This window comes from Aulonocara stuartgranti (assembly GCF_965226115.1).
Source record: "Aulonocara stuartgranti genome assembly, chromosome: 18".
Taxonomy (NCBI): Eukaryota; Metazoa; Chordata; class Actinopteri; order Cichliformes; family Cichlidae; genus Aulonocara; species Aulonocara stuartgranti.
The window spans coordinates 21411147-21429960 of NC_138954.1; the positions used below are offsets into that span (position 1 = coordinate 21411147).

The 18814-nt window shown below is 42.1% G+C and overlaps 3 protein-coding genes across 5 annotated transcripts; 1 reads left to right on the forward strand and 2 right to left on the reverse strand.

Annotated features, from left to right (window-relative positions):
- Positions 1-609: 609 nt before the first annotated feature.
- On the forward strand, positions 610-8269 carry LOC309694751 (phospholipid scramblase 1; the record flags this gene model as incomplete). Its single annotated transcript, XM_082514959.1, has 7 exons — positions 610-919; positions 1008-1085; positions 1179-1371; positions 3097-3208; positions 3301-3400; positions 5529-5587; positions 7266-8269. 7 exons carry the CDS (start codon positions 610-612, stop codon positions 7290-7292), a joined length of 879 nt encoding a protein of 292 aa, XP_082371085.1. The 3' UTR covers positions 7293-8269.
- Positions 7443-12074, reverse strand: eif4e2 (eukaryotic translation initiation factor 4E family member 2). 2 transcript variants are annotated; one of them, XM_082512281.1, is made up of 8 exons: positions 11926-12074; positions 10999-11110; positions 10545-10679; positions 10300-10404; positions 10063-10215; positions 9831-9967; positions 8591-8668; positions 7443-8494 (listed from the first exon to the last, which is right to left on the reverse strand). In XM_082512281.1, exons 1-7 carry the CDS (start codon positions 12048-12050, stop codon positions 8620-8622), a joined length of 816 nt encoding a protein of 271 aa, XP_082368407.1. In that variant the 5' UTR covers positions 12051-12074; the 3' UTR covers positions 7443-8494; positions 8591-8619. The 2 variants fall into 2 exon arrangements, with proteins under 2 accessions (XP_082368407.1, XP_082368408.1); XM_082512282.1 differs by having other exon boundaries at positions 9827-9967.
- A 104-nt stretch (positions 12075-12178) lies between these two features.
- capn10 (calpain 10) lies at positions 12179-18581 on the reverse strand. 2 transcript variants are annotated; one of them, XM_082512280.1, is made up of 13 exons: positions 18254-18581; positions 17827-17997; positions 17393-17524; positions 17070-17266; positions 16740-16969; positions 16521-16662; positions 15311-15444; positions 14928-15184; positions 14650-14852; positions 14312-14567; positions 13935-14128; positions 13803-13848; positions 12179-13261 (listed from the first exon to the last, which is right to left on the reverse strand). In XM_082512280.1, exons 2-13 carry the CDS (start codon positions 17968-17970, stop codon positions 13232-13234), a joined length of 1965 nt encoding a protein of 654 aa, XP_082368406.1. In that variant the 5' UTR covers positions 17971-17997; positions 18254-18581; the 3' UTR covers positions 12179-13231. The 2 variants fall into 2 exon arrangements, with proteins under 2 accessions (XP_082368406.1, XP_082368405.1); XM_082512279.1 differs by having other exon boundaries at positions 15278-15444; positions 18254-18579.
- Positions 18582-18814: the final 233 nt, after the last annotated feature.

Sequence of the window (18814 nt, forward strand, 5' to 3'; positions counted from 1 at the left end):
CAACACCAGCTCCAAAAAGTTGTGATGCAATTGTTTGAAAATCTGATAAACCTACATTTTCTTAACAATAGAACAATGAAAACATATCAAACGTTTAAACTGAGAAAATGGCTCCGAAAATTGGGGTGGGCAAAAGGCTGGGAAAGTAAGTGGTACTCAAAGGAAACAGCTGGAGGAACATTTTACAACTAATTAGGTTAATTGCACCATTAAACAAAAATATGACAAAGATCCAGCAGTGCTGAGCAGATATGATCGTAGCTTTTCTAAAAGTGCAGCAGGTGGTCTTCTCAGTACCCAGATGTCTACCGGCTGTTATTAAAAGAAGGGGGGATGCTACACAGGGTAAACATGGCCCTGCTCACAGCTTTTTTAATACATGTTGCTGCCATGTTCTGTTTTTATTTACATTTTACACACTTTCACAACTTTTGGGGGAATTTGGTTTGTAAATAATGAAAGATGTGTGTGGATTTTCTTCTTTAAGCACCTACTATACTTTATTTAAGTAACTTGCTTGCAGCCTATAGACTGGGTATGAGTTAAAGCATCCATCCTTCAAATGTTTTCTTTAAGGTTTCGGTATGATTCATTTTTCAGTTTGAGACCATGTCAGCCGTGATGAATCAGCCTCTTCCCTTTGGACGACTTGAGCGAGAGAAGCACATTCACATGGTCTTCAGGGCTTTTCACAACCGCTGTGGACCCTCTTGTGAGTGCCAGACTCAAAGCACTCCACCCAAATCCCACCAAATGCCTCCTGACCTGGAATCTGAAGAGCAGCTTTTGGGCCAGACTGCTGAGAATGGCTTGATTCAGCCACCGGTGAAGAAGACTGGTAGTGCAGTGAGATCATGCTTTATGTCTGTGCTGGAAACTGCTAGTGAGATTCATATCACTGCCAAGCCGGAGCTGCAAGGTGAGGAGGACTACTTTTTTCTTTTACATAAAACAGGACTCTTGTTTAGATGTGTGTGCGTTAAGAAAATACCACATCCTGACTGCAGGTCCTCAGTGTGTTTCTAGGAGGATCTATAACATCACTACAGAAGGCAACAGGTCACAGTCATTTGTGGCTGTGGAAGGTATTTGTCCCGTTCCACCACGTGTCTTACTCTTATAACTACTGATGTTTTTCAGCATATTCTCAGCATTTGTTCTCTTCTCCCTCCTCTTAGAGAGCTCCTGTGTGTGTCTGCAGTGCTGTGGTCCAGCTCGGGCCTACACCCTGAAAGGCTTTGACAGTGAGGGCAGTCAGGTCTTTTATTTTGAAAGGCCCCTTAGGGTGGACGCCTGTTGCCTCGGCTGCTGCCTGATGGAGATGAGAGCGTACACACCTCAAAACCATCTCATTGGCACCGTACATCAGAGGTAGGAAACTTGTTCATTCCTTGGTGTATATATGTTCCTACTAAACGCTGATGAGTTTGTTTCCTTATGTTGCTCAGTAGTTCTAAACTACATGTGATCAAGCCACACTTAGGCTTATATAACTCACTTCTGTTGTTATAATGAGAGTGAATATATAGGTAGGTACTGTAGGTAAGTAGGTAAAGTTAGTGGTGAAGATTTATATTAAGGAGACATACTTCATACATGAGCCTCTTTAGCTTCTCTGAGAAATCTAATGAACTGAATTTTACAAACTACTGGCCTTTGGTTAATGGGTTAACAAAAATTATAAACATAAATATAATTATGTCTGAAGGAGTCCACAGTCTTTAGTCTGCACTCATTCATTTCAGTTTTATTTATATTGCCAATTTACAACAACAGTCACCTCAAAGCACTTTACATTGTAGGGTAAAGACCCAACAATATTAGAAAGAAACCCTAACGAGCAGATGACCCCCTTGTGAGCAAGCAGTTGGCGACACAGGGAAGGAAAAGCTCTCTCTTAAAAGGGAGAAACCTCTGGGAGAACCTGGCTCAGAGTCCAGCCCTAACTATAAGTTGATTAGAAAGGAACATTTTAAACCTCAATCTGCTCTATTGGGGTTATATGGTACTATGATGTCTTTCAGATAAAAGGGGGCCTGATTATTCAAGATCTTGTATGTGATCAGAAAGATTTTAAATTTGATTCAGAATTTAACAGGGAGCCAATGAAGAGAAACCAGTATGGGAGAAATATGCTTTCTCTTTCTAGTCCCTGTCAGTACCTAGGTCCTGTCATCATTTTGACAGGACCTAGGTACTGTCAAAAAGACAGTCTTTCAGGGAACTTTTAGAAGAATCTGATAATAATGGGTTACAGCAGTCCAGCCTAGAAGTAAGGAACTAGTCTGGATAAAATGGTTGTTTTGTGGATCATTTGAGTTTGAAGAATAACATTCACATAGTATATTTTTTTCTTATTATTATTACTATAATTTTACATTTTTAATTTGGGTGAACAAACACCAGTAGCATTTTATACTGTCAGACTAAACACTTCGCATGTGAGCCTTTTTCCATGTCATTCAAGGCCTGGGACCACACTGGCCTAGATGCTCAGGCCTGTCTGTAAATAGCAGTCGGGGCCTTTCCTGTTCTGAACAGGCTGAGTGTAATATAAACCTGGGATGGTTAATGCACAGCACAGCTGTCTGCACACCAAAAACACACCAACAGAGCTGGCGTGGGCTCGTAGGGGAAGGAATGCGACATCCTTCCTAATGGGAATGTTGGCCAATGGCATGGCAGGCTCACGGCTCTTCTGTCGTCAACCCAAAATACTTCCTTCTTCATCTGGCCTAAATCTGACTCCAGGGTTAGCGGGGGTGTCTTTGTGTGTCAAATTTAGAGTTTTCCAGAAGCGACAGTCGGTGAAGTTGTGCCCAATTAGGACTGGCCTGGCAGAGGTTTCAGTGACCAGAGTTCGACTTGGTATAAATATTCTCTCAGTTGTGCTCTAATAAAGCATGTCTCAAATTGAACTCTTCTGACACCGAGCAAACAATTGCTTTGGTGCTGCAGAATCATGACAGCTGAAAATGCAATCATCCAACCATCAAGACTGGACTGCACCTCTGTGTGAAGCACTGGCCAGTCTCTTTGCCAGGAGGCTTAGTGCACGGTTACTGAGTTGCTGTGTGTTGGTGACCATGTTTTCAGGTGGAGCATGTTTACGCCCCTCCTGGAGGTCTGCGCTTCAGGAGGGGCGTCTACCATCAGAATCCAGGGCTCCTGCTGTCCATGCCGTTGCTTCTCCAACCAACAATTCCAGGTAGGAATATTTATAACTCATAAAAGTATATGTGTGACTGAAAAGTGTAACATTGCAGTAGTGCTTTCATGCAGTTTTAAATTATACACTAGATTGTCTCCAACATTGGTGAGGAAATAGGCACGATATGGAAGAAATGGCCTGGCTTCAACGAAGAACACAACATGGACCATGAATACTTTGGGCTGGAGGGTGAGTTCTACCTCAGTAAATTACATTCCTAATTTGTCTTTGACAGGATGCCAGAGAACATTTACCTTTCCCAAAGTTTAGTTTCGGACCAAGTTTACTTTAATCGACCTCTTCAGATCTGATACTTTTATTTACTGAACAGATAAGAAACATGACTGAAAGAAAAACAACAGACCAATATAATAAAGCACACTCACCGGATACCTTATTAGGTACACCTCGCTAGTACTAAACTGCAGTATATTTTGCCTTCAGAGGTGCTTTAAGTCTTTGTGCCAGAGACTCGACAAGTTGCTGCAAACACCCCTCAGAGACTTTGGTCTATCATGACATGACAGTATCACACAGTTGGAACAGAAGTTTTGGCTGCACATTCATGATGTGAATCTCCTTTTCCATCACATCCCAAAGTTACTCCATTACATTGAGGCCTGGTGACTGGAGGCCATTGGATCACAGTGAGCTCACTGTCACATTAAAAACAAAACAAACAGTTTGCACTTTCAGACATGGTGCCATCAGAAGATGTGTACACTGTGCTTATAAAGGGATGGACGCAGTCAGAAACAATACTCAGGTAGGCTGTGGTGTTTAAATGCTGTTTATACTAAGTCCAAAGAGTGCCAAGAAAATATTTGGCACACCATTACACCACCAGGAGCCTGAACCATTTATACAAGGCAAGATGGATCGATGACTCCACACTGTTCATTTTAAATTCTGAAACAACTGAATGTTGCAGCAGAAATCAACAACATTCAGTTTTATTCATAGCACCAAACCTCAACAACAGTCACCTCAATGCACTTCTTGTTCATAGCTGACAGGAGTGGCACCCAGTGTGGTCTGCTGTAGCTCTGCTAGGTATGCAAGAGCATGCCTGATGTATTGTGCATTCAGACACTGTCTTCTGCATACGTTGGCTGCAACTCTGTTTAGAAAAGTGCTATATAACTTTAATAATAAAGTTAGTATTATTTGACTTTGTGTTGCCTTCCTGTCAGCTTGAAGCAATCTGCTCATTCTCCTCTGACATCTTGCATCAACAAGGCACTTTTAACTTTAACGTCAGTGGATCGTCTTCATCACAACCACATGCCTAAAAGCTTCGAGCTGCTGGCATGTGATTAGTAGGGGTGGGGAAAAAAATCGATACTGTGTAGTATCGTGATATTTCGTTTGCTAATAATGTATCGATACAGGGACAGCAGAAATCGATATTTTGTTACAAAAAAAGTTTGTGGAATGGAACATGCTCTGACTTCAGAGCATGTTGATCCTTTTTCTGAGCCAGAATTACAGTGACATTACTTCACTGTCCAAATGTGTTTAACTTTTTTTGGCAGCAATAAACATGACAGTTTACTTATTTTAATTTAAGACACGTTTTATTTTAATTAAGTTTAAAACTTTATTTAATGTAAAATTATATTTTGTTTTAATTTACTTTCAAATTCTTCAGTTGCTGAATGGGCTGCATAGTTTTCATAAATTTCATAGTTCAGAATAGCTATAATTGTACCAGATGGTTGCATTCAGTTAAGTTGGACTAGACTGTAATACAAACCGTTCAGTTTGTCAACAATAAAACTGACTGAAATGAGAGACTGAGTGTGAGACTTTGATATTAGATAAAATGAATATTGATAAAGTTTACCTGTATGTACAGAATCTGAATATATTTAAAAATATTTTTTTTAAAAATTGCAATAATATCGTATCATATTGTGCGTTAAGTGTTGTGATAATATCGTATCGTGGGTTAAGTGTTGTGATAATATCGTATTGTGGGATGTATGGTGATTCCCACCTCTAGTGATTAGCTGGTCAGATTTGTGTTAACAAGCAGCCAAACAGGTGTACCTAATAAAGTCACCAGTGAATGCTTTTAATTTATAAAAAATAAATGGAAAAAAAGACTGTTCCATGATATTTACAGGGACATCAACTAACACCACTAGATTGTTTTTTTTTTAAAAAGAAAAAGATAATTGCCAAACATTAACTGCATCTCTCTGGCTAGTATCAGACTTCTTTAACATTTCTAAGTATACCAAAGTCACAAACATAGTTTATTATTTAATCACGGCTTTAGTACAACTGTATGTATTCTATTTTCATCTTCTAGTTCCACTCAGTATGGAGTCACACACTAAACTCCTTCTCCTGGCAGCCACTTTCCTGTTGGTAAGCACGTGTGTCCGTCAGTGGGAAGATGTTCTGTCATACACAATATAATTATACCTTTCCCAAAGTTTCTACCTCAGACTTTGAAGACTTAGTTGCAAGTATGTGTTATGAATAAATTAGCTTACTAATGAATAAACATTCAGCAACAGTTTTATCTGTTCATTCATACTTACTTCAAACAGCAGCTAACAATTTTAATTTCATTCTATAATTTTAGTGAATAACTTATATATTTGTAATTTTAGGTAATGATTTCAACTGTTAATCATATTAATATAAAAGTACATTTAGCTAACAGTATCATTGGTCCATCTGTACTGGTGGTTGCTTTGAAGACAAGGACCAGGTCTGCAACCACTCACAGTCAGCTGCTGTCTTCAAAATGACTTTTGTGCATTAATACATCAATAAAACCACAATAAGACAGAATCTGCATACTCTGTGACTGAATGGAGGTCAAATTGGCAATAAGATGCAATATGTCTAGAAGACAAGTTCCTTCCCACCCGGCAATCTTGGCAATCGTCTCATGATCACTGACACGCTCCATCTCTTGGTAAGCAGCTGGTCATTACAAATACCTTTAATTTTTATTTTATTTTTTTTAAATGCTTTGATAAAGGTTTTTGTTTTTTGTTTTTTAAGTTGCAAGGAGGTTTCTCCTATTTTCACTCTAGTTTGACTGAGTAATTATTAAACATATGCCCTCCTTATTTGATGTTTTTTTCTTTTTAATTTTCCTAAATGCTTTTGGTCCGGATTGGATCCTTTGGTAGGGCCAATCTGGCCCCCAGGTTGTATGTTTGACATCCCTGCCTTGGGATCATTGTATACTAACTGGAAATCAGCGGTTCAGTATAAAAATCAGGACACTATATTAAGATGATCCCAGATGGGTGCACTGTAATATTAGAATATAATATTTGATGTATTGGCTCGTAAGGAGCCTTTCACGATTTGGTTTAATTGGAACTTGCATTACAACTGGAGATCATAATTTATATTGATGTTACATGCAAACAACCAACATGTTTACATGTAACAAAAGCAACATTTTGATGTGTGGGATCTTCCTCGGGTATCAATCGCAAGCATCAAAAATCTGCTTATGTAAAGATTCTTTAAGGAGTAAATTATTACTTTGAGCCAAAAAGTGTTCAGACCGTTCTTCTCCCCCCCGTTGCACACTTGCTTTCTTTCTCTAAAAAACATAAAAAGCATACATAAAGAAGACATTTTAATACAAAGAAAAACTAACACGTAGCACAGTGGTTAGCACTGTGGCCGCACAGCAAGAAGGTCCTGAGTTCAATTCCAACATCAGGCCGGGGTCTTTCTGTGTGGAGTTTGCATGTTCTCCCCGCGTTTGCGTGGGTTCTCTCCGGGTACTCTGGCTTCCTCCCACCATCCAAAGACACGCAGCTTGTGGGGATAGGTTAATTGGATAATTCAAATTGTCACTAGGTGTGAATGTGAGTACGAATGGTTGTCTGTCCCTGTGTGTTGGCCCTGTGACAGACTGGCGACCTGTCCAGAGCGTACCCCGCCTCTCGCCCTATGACAGCTGGGATAGGCTCCAGCGCCCCCCCACGACCCTGAAAAGGATAAGCTGAAGCGAATAGATGGATGGAAAAACTAACACTGTTTCTAACCTGTCTGAATGATTTCTCTGCAGAATCATATGTTTTTTGAAATGAGCTGACCAGCATCATCACATGATTTACAGACCAACGGGCACCCAAGCTTCCCGGTCTGGGAAGAAAGAAGAGCGGATAAAGAGGAATCTCGGCTTCTTGCAAACTCCACAGCTTCAGTTCCAGCGTTTATAAAAGAAAAATGGCACTAAACCATCTTTAGCAGCAGATGCATATTTACCATTTATTGCTATAATCCATCAGGTGTACATCCAACAGTGTTTCCTCGCTTTCCACACACTCACACACACACCTGCATCCATCATCACAATAACAAATAAGGGCAGCATTACAGTTTTTCAACAAACTGTAGGCTCTTTCTTAACATATTAAAAAAAACAAAAAAAACAAAAAACAAAAAAGCTCCCCAGGATAAAAACTGTAACAGACCCTGGGCCCCGTTTTCTTTCGTGGACTACAAAATGGAAAAGGAGTGAATATCAGTGTTTCAGGACTCCTATACACCTTTAACATTAAAGCAGAGCCCTTCCTTTAAAAGGTGGGGTAAAGAAAGGAGAAGGCAGGGAAGGGAAACCTGGTTCAGGTCGGGCTTGAGGCCAGGCACAGTGATTTAGGCAGCTTGGCAGTTCATTCTAAAGATGCCGGTTATAGAAACCTGCCCAACACAGGATCCTCATCCTTTGGGATACAACTTTTTAAAAATCGTATTAAGTGATCTTTGATGTGGATTGCATTTAAACATTAATATTTGTTCTAGTCCAAAATGACCAGAGGAATTGTAGTTAAAATACAGCACTGTGTTATAATAACCCTGTTTGAGTCCCAATAAAACTGATTAGCACACCTATTTTAACAGCAGGTGAAATGTCACGTTAAGCAATAAAATCATATAGAGTACAACTGATTCTGTTGTATTTAAAGCACACTTTGTCGAGCGTTCATGACCAGAACAGCCCACACCAGTCACTCACTGGTTAAAAGATGTTACAACTTGCATTACTAAAAAAGAAAAAAAGAAACAAAACTGTAATTTCCTCTTCCAGTTGATTAAAATCACCTCTTTCATAGACCTGTTTCAGTGTTCTGTTGAAAGGCTTTTCTGTTCATTTCCAATTTGACACAAAGACCCAACGGTCTCCTGGCCTCGGTCCCCGACTTTTGCTCTGTCTTCGCATTACGCAGTGCCAATCCACGCAGAGCTGCCCTTCTCTGGACTCGGCTTCCCCCAACACATCCCGTATGCACACACCTGCACACCGCAAACAGAGACCACATCAGTAGAGTCTAACTACATCACACAGGTTGTGTTGTTGTTCATGTGAAATCCCACAGCAGGAGTTCTTACTCTTCGCTGAGCATCTCGGTGACGGGGGGCTAACGTCCTCCGCTAGCATTCACCAGACCATGGAAGTCTTCCCATGCTCTGCAAACAGAGGAGGATGCAGTAAATTATAATTCGCAGTAAAAAGCATAAAGAAATAATTATTTTCCTTGAAGAATCGTAAGCCCATCAGTTAACTGAATGAGAGCTTTAGATGGGGAAAAAAATAGTTGTATTCACAGTTACCAAAAACTAATGATGAAAATAAAAAATTTAGGCTTAGCTTTATGAGCTAAAGCTGCCAAAATAAAGAAATATACTAACAGAGGTCATTTCAATATTATAAAGATTTATACAGGCCATGTTAGAATGAATGGGACTTATTATTCTTAGCTCCATACTGGTATTTCTAGACTTTACTAGAGAAGCTTTGCACGATTCAGAGCTCAAAATAATCCCTGTGCATCTTTTCTGTGCCTTCGTGCAGAAGAAGTTGGTCTTTTAGCTTTTTATCCTTTCTTTGGACAGGCTGGCCATTATAAACAGAAGTTTTTAACAACGTGTGTCAAGAACATCCCCATCTCATTAATATCAAGCGCCAAGTGAAAAAAAAAAAAATGGAGCAACAACATCTACATGAGGATATAGAGATTGTGTAAAAGGACTTGAAAGCCATCATACTAGGCATTCACATTCAAAGCTACAAAGGACAAACATGGACACAGAACTAGTTGTTTTTTTCCCCACTTGGATTTTGAAAAGCATGAAAATGGGAACAAAAGGCAGAACTGAGTTCTTGTATACTGAAGAAATACTGACTCAAGGTTAAGACTGCAATGGAAAACCATTATAATCAGTTAAATGGGCATTTGTTTCACTCTCTAATGAACTAATAGAAAAATATGGGAGTTTGTAAAATTATATTAGTATATAGACGTGCACAAGATATGTGGTTGTGTGTACAGTTATACATTTCAATTTGGAATAATACTTCAAACAATAAAATAAAACATTTTGATAATTGTGTTTGTTATTTCTCCCTTAAAATCCAAACATACTGTCAAAATAAAAATCTAACTTACAGAAAACCATCATCTTATCACCTGAGCATGTTAAAAACAAGCCATTAAAAAGGCAACATGTAAGTGTACTCTCTCGTTGCCTCTTTGGTTGGAAAATGTGTGTGAGCATGCAGGTTTATGGAATGAGCTGAAGAGAAAGGAAAGCTGGAGAAGAAAATAAAAAAAGGAGAAGACATACATACTTAATGCTGTCTGTGTGTGTCTTGTACTCCATGATGGTGTTGGGGGGCAGGTTGAGGACTCTGCGCAGGGTGTCTCTGATGCGGGCGGTGGTCCCCTGGTCACTGGCTGTTTTGTTCCAGATGGAGATGATGTCCTCCTGGCGAGAAGCAGCATGAAGAGGAGGCATGTGTGAGCGTTAGGTCAGGCAGTTAGTGACCATGTGCAACCGAGTGTGTCTGCTTTTGGCAATACCTGGAAACGTACTGACACCACAGCCCCACAGATTTCCTCTCCTACCATGAACTGTTCTCCGAGCATAGCCAGGATCAGGTTCTCCCAGCATCGAGACGCCAGGCCTTTTCTCAGACGAATGATCCACTTCCCACCCATCTTATTAGCATCATCCTAAACATACACAATTTCAGATCAGGCCTTTCACGCATAACCAAACAACCAGAGCAAATAGAGGATATCAGCCAGTGTGTTTACCTCCCACATGGGTTTAATGCCTTCTTTGAAGAGGTGGAAGTCACTATGACCTGTCAGATCGCCAGGTCGGATCATGTGACTATAGAAACGCCAAAATTGCTCCACCTGGGATGGACAATTGTAATAATTAGTGGAAAACAAGTCAATATGTGGAGTGTGCAGCTCTGCATGGGCACATAAACAAAAGGAAAAGTGCACTGGCTCCTGTTTTAAGCCATATAAAGATGTGATGAGGAGCGACGGACCGAAGCAAAGCTGCCAATTTGTTTGATGTTCTGTTCGTAGCTCTGAGTGCTGGCTGGTCTCCCTGGGGTGCGTCTGGAGTACCAAAAGGTGTAATTGTACTGGAGAGGGTGTTCTCCTGCTCCTGGCACCACCATCTGCCGGAAATGAGAGAGTAACTTGTACAGCTCATTGACATATTAACTTTATACAGACTCAGAGCTATAATTTGTCATTTTGCCTCTGTACACCACCAAAGCGGATTTTAAATCTAATAATTAACATGTGATTAAAGTGCAGACTTTTTGCTTTAATTTAAGAGGTTCTTCAAAAATTATATTTACTGTTCAATTCATTTCCAGATGTTCAAAATTTTATAGTTTAACAAACAAGCCAAAACTAAAGAAACTGTACCTTTGTTCAACAAATAGTAGCACAATCTGCACATACATCTGTGTAAGACTTTAGCGGCCTCACTTTTTTCTTGGAAGTGTTCTGCTCCTTCTCTTCATCTTCGTTTTTTTCCTTCTCACCGTCTTTCGGTGAGCCTTGGTCCTGGTCGTGGTCTCCGCTGTCATCGTCTTTCAGACTACAATCGAGGGAAATGCAATCAATATTTGAAATCAAAAGGGACTTTACACCTGTTGTCAGGTAACAGCCCTTTTCATTTTAACTCCTTTTACAGAGTGTTTTAAATCAAATCTTTTGTCATTTTGTTACCCAGTCTGTTGGCGTTATACCGTCTTACAGCAACCAGTATCTAAATTATTCAGTTGTGCCCTCATCCTGGTCAACACATCAGAAATACAAGAAAAAAAATGAACACAAACTATATCCTCGACGAATAGAAGATTTGCAGTATGGCTGCTGTATTCATTTAGGGCAACTTAACCCAATAAACCTGCAACTGATGCATTTTAAAGTTGTGGCCTGCAAACATGCGCTCTGTGCTAATCTTAAACTACGGTCACTATTAATAAGAGCTCTCTGCGTGTAACAGTGTCTCTCCAGTTTCCTGCATTTATTGGCCACGCGAGTCTAATTTGTGACCGGCCTCTACGCGCCTCTCCCCGCCTCTCAGTTAACTACCACACCGAGGATTCGAGGCCTATCCGCCTTCCTCCAGGCCAAGCTAACAGCTAACAACACTGAAATTCTTCATCAAAAAGCACCATTTACTCACAGGTATTGCTCCCTTTCTTTTTAAAAGCGCGTGTAGGTGTTGCCCTCGCACTCCTGTTCTTTTATTAACTCACAGAATTCATGCAAAAACATATAATAAAGCTGACACACCTCTCACACACGCAAACCACGGTCAGCTTACGTTACCCTCCCCAGTGAGTTCACAGTAGCGACCGACGAGACCGCTCTCTGGATATTCAGCGAAATGTTTTAAATACTCACGCGTCAAATTTGTTGTTCATTATTTTGTAGATAGGAGTCTTTTCGGAGTCCGACCACAGCCTCCTGAATCCCGCAGCAAGTGACGGCGACGCGCACAGCAGCGGTTTAGTGGACGCGCATGCCATGTATCGATCTTAGTGATGAGCACGAAAAGGTCAAAGGTGAGCCACATCTTTACTATCAAGCATGTGCTCATTTATACTTAATTGAAATGTGCATTAAAATAAATAAGTAATTAAGAAATATGCATACATGAAGCAAAAGTCCCAATAATTTTATTTTATTCTCCACATTTCAGAACTTTAAGATATAATAAATGCACATTAGTACCACTGTGATCTGTTAATTGTAGTTTTTCAGAGTCTGATGACTCTGTTGAATAAACAGAAACCCTGTGTCTTCAGCGCAGATGTATGTGCAGGCCGACACACACTGTCACACAAGAACAGCCTCAGAACAACACGGGTGGCTTAATCACAGCAATCGAATTCCTCTGATACGCTGCAACCCTCGTTTCATCGCTTTCCATTCCTCTGCTTGTAATCTGTTCTCGCGGCACCTTCAAACAGTAGCTGTGCTCAGGTCCAAGCAGAGCTGTGGACCAAGTTTTGAAGAGGGGCGGGGGAGGCAAAAAAAAAACAAAAACAAAGGGAGCTGGAGGGTGAGGATGGAGTTGGGACTTCTTTTGGTCCAAATCGGTTCAGGCATTATTATGGAAGCTTAGTGGCTACAAGACCATGAAAACCCCTGTGTTTGTGTATTGGAAACAAACAATTAAAGCCAGATAAAAAGCAGAGTGTTTGGGGGTGAGGGACAGCAGGAAAGCTCCGGGGTGGTATATCACGGTGTGGTGTGGTTCGGTTGGCGCTGCTTCTGCAGACCATCCCCTCGCCCCCTGTGCCTCCACGAGGACCTTCCTGAGAGGGCCCTTTGTTCTGGGCCGGCAGGCGCACCAGTGAGTGAATGAGCAAGAGCAGCGGCGGCCTTCTTCAGTGGCGGCTGTTTGTTTACACCAGCCAGTCCCGTCATACTTCATTAGCAGCCCAGCCCACCGACAACCTCTGATGTCCTAATCGCCGACAAGCATGTAGCTGCCCATCAACCCAGAGCCTTGGCGGTTCAGGATAAAGGCTTTTTTTTGGGATTCCCACTAAGCCTGCTTGCCTTCTCATCCACAGGGAGCGTGTACATGTATGCTCACACAAACACACACGCGATATCTGTGGCCTGGCTGGTTCTTTCATCACGGGCCAAGAGGCAAATGGAGGTAAGTCGATGTTAGTGGAGCAGCAACGGTCCCAGAGATCTAGCTCTGCATCACAGAGACGTGAGAAACCTGCCGTCCAGACAGAGGCAGACAAGACAGAGGGATTATTGAGTGCTGCCATCTTCTGACCACAATCATTAAACAGTTAACTACGCATTAAGTCACGCAAATATGCGGCATGCTAACAAGTCGTAATTGTACTAGCGTGTGTTCCAGTGCGAGTTGTCAGGCCTTCATAATTGGCACAAACACTTACCTGAACATCGGGACAAATGATTAGAATTTGGTGGTTAAAGGTCACCCTTATTTTACAAAAAGCTTACATTGCAAGAATTCATGTCAATTCTAAGAAAATTATCACAAAAGTCTAATAGGAAAAAATGGAGAAGTAATGACATCAAACAATTAAAATAGTCAAAGGTCAACATCGCCGTGATGTCATAATGTTCGTCGGTAACTACATTTCTGGCCATTATTCAAGTTCATAACACAGGAAAGGATGGAGAGGATTGGGACAATATTGCACATTCACCCAGACACTAAATCCTTTGGTTCCACCTAATGAATTCCTCGTGTTACATAATACAATGCATAATTCAAATTCACTAACCTCCTGAACGGCTTTCCCGAGCCTTTCCTGGCTTTTCACTACTTTCCTGAAAGACACACACAGATCCACCATCATTAGCGACAAGAACTTGTTACCTATTAAAAAAAACGTCTGCTTGATGACAGAGCTAACCTTTGTATTCTGCGAGCGAGGCTCAGAGTGAAGCCTGCAGAGCAGTCGGGCTGATAAGTGGACGGCACTATGGAGTAAGCCCCCGGAGGAAGTGAACAGGCCAGACTGACGTCCTGCGTGTAACAGTGAGGGACACAGCTGGCCACAGGATCCTCATCCCTGGATATCATCTGCTCAGATTGTCCTTCTACTACCTAGTTATGTTGTTAAAAGCAGATATTTCGACTTAAAGCAGTACCGGATAAAGAGAAGCAAAATAATGTTAAGCTATTCAGAGGCGATGTGAACTCTATCCTAGTGTATAGACTGAACTGCAGAAGGACGGATGTCACATAATCTAAGCTAACACTAATGCTCTGACTTTGTATTTTACTGACCTTATAAATGTGGAAGCCAATAGGGTGCAGATCCGTATCAGGCCGGCTCTGGTGCAGGGTAACCCTGACGTTAACTCCTGATGTCACTGCTGGATCATCAGAAACTGTAAAAGGGAAGAAGGGGTTCTGCCAGTGAGACAGGAAGTTCCTGCTTCCTCCGGCTGTCTTTCCCTCAACCCACGAGCCGTGGAAGTAGCTGGTCTCCCACTCACTGTCTGCTGTTAAAGGCAGTGGGGGTGCTGGGCTTTTCATGGCACTGAGGATGAGATTAATTGTTTTAATGGCGCAAATAAAATCAGAAACATTAAATAACTTCGTGAAAAACTTAATAATTTTACCTGAGGGAGATGGAAGAGAAGGAAAAGACCCTGATGAGAAAGCGGGCCTCGGCTCCTGGCTGGTAGGTGCTGGGGATGAGAAGGTAGAATCCGGGCTCCAGCTGCCCGTGGAGAACCACCTCTCTCTCGTAGGTATGGCAGTGAGTAGAAGCGCGAGGAGGTCTGTTCAACATCCGGCTCAGATTGAAACGCTTCTTTTCCACCTAGTGCAAACATACTTTCAGTAAAGCGATGGAAAGCCACACGAGCGCATGTCAACACTAAATGAGAGAACAAACCTTCCACAAGTGCAGCGCGATGGCCTGGTAATGCTGGTGCTTTGTATTGTTGCTGTCCTCGACTGGGGTTTGTGCATATTTCTCTGTGTTTCTCCATTTCCGGCACTGCAACAGAGACACCACCACCTCTCCTCTTTCGCACACTTTAAGCCAAAACTTGGGGTTGCTGCCGTAGCTGCCGCAGTTTCGGCTACCGCCAGCAGAGTGCCCTTTTACCCAGCGACCAGCCAGCTGATGACTGTGTGTCAGCAGGTTTCCTGCCGGAGCAGAGAGGCATCAGGTTAAAACAAGGGCACCAAGAAAGTAACATCTGAAACAACAAAAACCTCTTTAACAAAATAAGGCAACACCAGTATAAATGCTCTTCAAGTGTCCTTCCTCACTGATGGGATAGCCCACTGTGACGTCATCAAACTGGGACATAAATTCAGCCTCGTCCAACCAGAATTCACCCTCTGCCACCCTGGCTTGTAGCTCCGAAGCACAATCAGGGGCAACAGAATCCCAACCTGCACCTCTGCAGAGAGAGAGGCAAAGAAACATCTGGATTTTCCCACATTTACAAATTTGTTGATGTAGGTGTGAATTCCAGAAATGCACTCCAAATTCCGTATAATAACTGTGACTTTAGTGAGATAAAATCACAACTTCAGACAGACATCAGTTACACCTAATGGCTGCGACTAAAGTCTGAAATCTTAAAGCCAGTGCTGTCAAATCTAATGAATCACTTTATAAATTGAGTAACCTTTGAGTAGAGCCCGGCCAATTTATTTATTGACAGGTTGATATGAGCTAGTTGCCAATCTATCAACCAAAACTAAAAGATATAGAAGATGCGCTGCTGTGTTGATGTTGCACAGTTTGTCCACAAGATGGCACTCTGCAACTTCCCTGTTGGGAACACTCCAAACACAATAAAGCAGCTGATCCAAGCAGAGTCGGACATAAATGAGTAAAGAAATAACTAAACACGAAAAAAACAACAACATTGGTTTATATATTGGAATATCTGACTTTTAAATCACCAAATATCAGCAGAACTCTACCTTTAAGAGCTGTCACCAGAACCTAACTATGTGAATATGCTCCTGTGTGGCTGTGGATCTGTAGAGTGATGGCATCAACTAGTAGCTAACAGATCAGCTGTCTTGTTTTGCTTTCTTTTTTGTGAATGATTTAACTTTAAAAATTTAAATCAATGTCCAAATACACAGTTTTTGGAACAATCTGACAATAATGAATTACAGTAGTCCAGCCTAGAAGTACTGAATGTGTGAACTAGACATATCACACAAATTCAAGATAGTGCTCCTTCATTTGTTTAATATGGACACTACAGGACATTTCCTGATCAAAAATGACCATGAGATTCATCACAGTGTTACTGGAGGCCAAGGTACTGCTATTGAGAATATTAGGTAAATAAAAGGTAAATGGACTGGTTCTTGTATAGTACTTTTCTGAGCACTCAAAAAGCTTTAATCTTAAGAACATTTGTAATCTGTAATTTGAAGCATCTGGTTTAACAACTTTCAACTCCACACATCTGGGTGTCAGATATACTCCACAATAGACAAGTCTGACACACACCTCCATACCCAGGCTCCTCCCCAGTAGCGTCTTCCCCAAGGATTTCTGATCCTTAGCAGCCGTACTTCACCCCCTGACACCTTCTTCACATCCAGCCACTCCATGACAGTCAGAGCGTGGTACTGATCCAGCTCAGTGAGTCCTGAAATAGAGAAGGCCAGCAAGTGATGTGGCACAGCATCACTCACTGTATTATCTGTGAGCAGACACTTTTCTGACCTCCGGGCGTGCTGTGAGTGGAGCAGCTGAGCACACAGTCATCCTTCACAGGGTCCAGAAGGTTCAGGTCCAGCCTTCTCTTTCTGACTTGGTCACTGTCCTGTGCTGTTTGCTGCTCCTCCTCCGAGCCAAAGTCACCCAGGCTCCATCGCTCAGCTAGACCACCTGTCAAGTCCACCAGGGCCTCGGACACCTGACCTGCCCACAGTCGCTCGTATGAACCACGAAGCCTGCAGAAGATGAAAGGGAAAGGAAAGGGGGGTTTCAAACTTTTCCTCATGATTAGGTCTTGTTTGAAAAATACATGTTAATCTCAAGGAATCAACTGACTTGGCATAGGCCTTCTCCAACAGGGCAACCCAAAAGGCAGTGGGGGAGTGGCAGCGTGAGAAGCAAAGAGATGAATTAATGCAGGGCAGGCGGTCGTCAATGGTCACCTCTGTCCAGTGTCCCTGCTGCCAAAAGCAAAAATGAAAGCAGCCTCTGTACCTGCTGTCACCCCACTGTGGCTGATCTTCAGGCAGAACCTACACAGGATCCAACGACAATGCGAGTGACAACAGGAAACACACGATGAACATTCTCCACATTTAGAACAAAACCAGTGCTGGGGCTCACAAAATCAAACTGATGAGACAACCAGCCTGTGTTACCTTGTTTAAAAGCTGTTTGTTCTTGAGCAGGAAGGTGCACGCACAGAGGAACCAGCAGTCTCCTAACAGGCCTTGCTTTGCATGCCCCAGGCTGATGCTGCTTGGGAAGAGAGCTGGTGACGGGCAGATCTCCTTGACATGTGAAATGGAAATAATAATTGGGACTGAGACAGTGATATGGCTGGAAACAGCAGAGCAGGTTAATTTAATTGCACATATTTATTTTTGTGAGATACAGAGCAGTAACTTTGAGAGTCCTTCATAATCAGGTCAACCACCAGAAAAGGGAAATCCCCTCATCTTGTGAGGCGGCACAAGCTAATAGGCCACAAATGTCAAGCCCTATGTGGCAGGATCTTATCAATAACAACACCCGATCAATGGAAAGATAACCAATAAGGAATTTTCTGGGCATTTCCACTAGACAGGCTTACTTGGGGCCGTAGCCAGGTGATGTCTCCCTGCAGTCTGGCCAGAGGCGTGGAGCTGCCAGAGAACAGGGAGGCGTCCACACAGCGGAAGTCCGGGTCCTCATACAGAGCTGGACCTCCGCACTCGTCCCTGCCCTCTTCTTTCATGGCTCCTGCTGCTTTCAGCCTGGAAACCTGCTGGACCAAAGGCCACCTTCACTGCATGTACCTACATATAACACTTGCATTACACCTTAACTACATTATGCATTCGTGAAGTCTGCACGGATCTGAGAGGAAGCTGCCGTTACAGAGCATCACTGACTTTTACGGCATATTCACCTTCACGTTTTAGCTTCCACTCACTCAATACCAATGACATACTAACATGAATATACAAAGAGATGTTGGAAACATAATGTCAGAAACAGCATGTGTGTATTTATCTTACCTTGCTCCTCTTTTAAGCTCATTTCGCCACGTAGCTGTCATTGTGTATAATAGCATCGTTAGCTCGAGCTAGCTTGCACAGCACAGACACACACAGCAGGTACGCTAGCATCTCCATATCGCTTCATCTTATCGTGGTTTCAAATCCATAACCACAGCGGTTTTCTCTCAGTGTGACATATTTAGCGATGAGTAAAAGTTATATCGACAGCAGACATAGCGTGATGGTGAAAATAAAACAGACACGGGGTCTTCCGGTGATGCAGTGAATCCTTCCTGTGCTGCGGCCACTGCCGCCCACTGCTGGGATCTCTGAACTGCAGGAACACCGTGTTTCAGATTCCATGGATACATCCAGCTTAAAGCGGGGGAAAAACTCTAAAAGTGTAGAATGTTTTTGTTGAGATTTACTAAAATACATTATGAATTAGGTAAAGGTTTTACCAAGTGATTACAGAAAAAATTATATAATTATTTTTTGCTGTCATTGAGGGAAATAATGTAAATAATAGTTTATTCTCTGCAAAGCGGCCAGAATTGTGGCTCCCAGTGACTGGCTGTG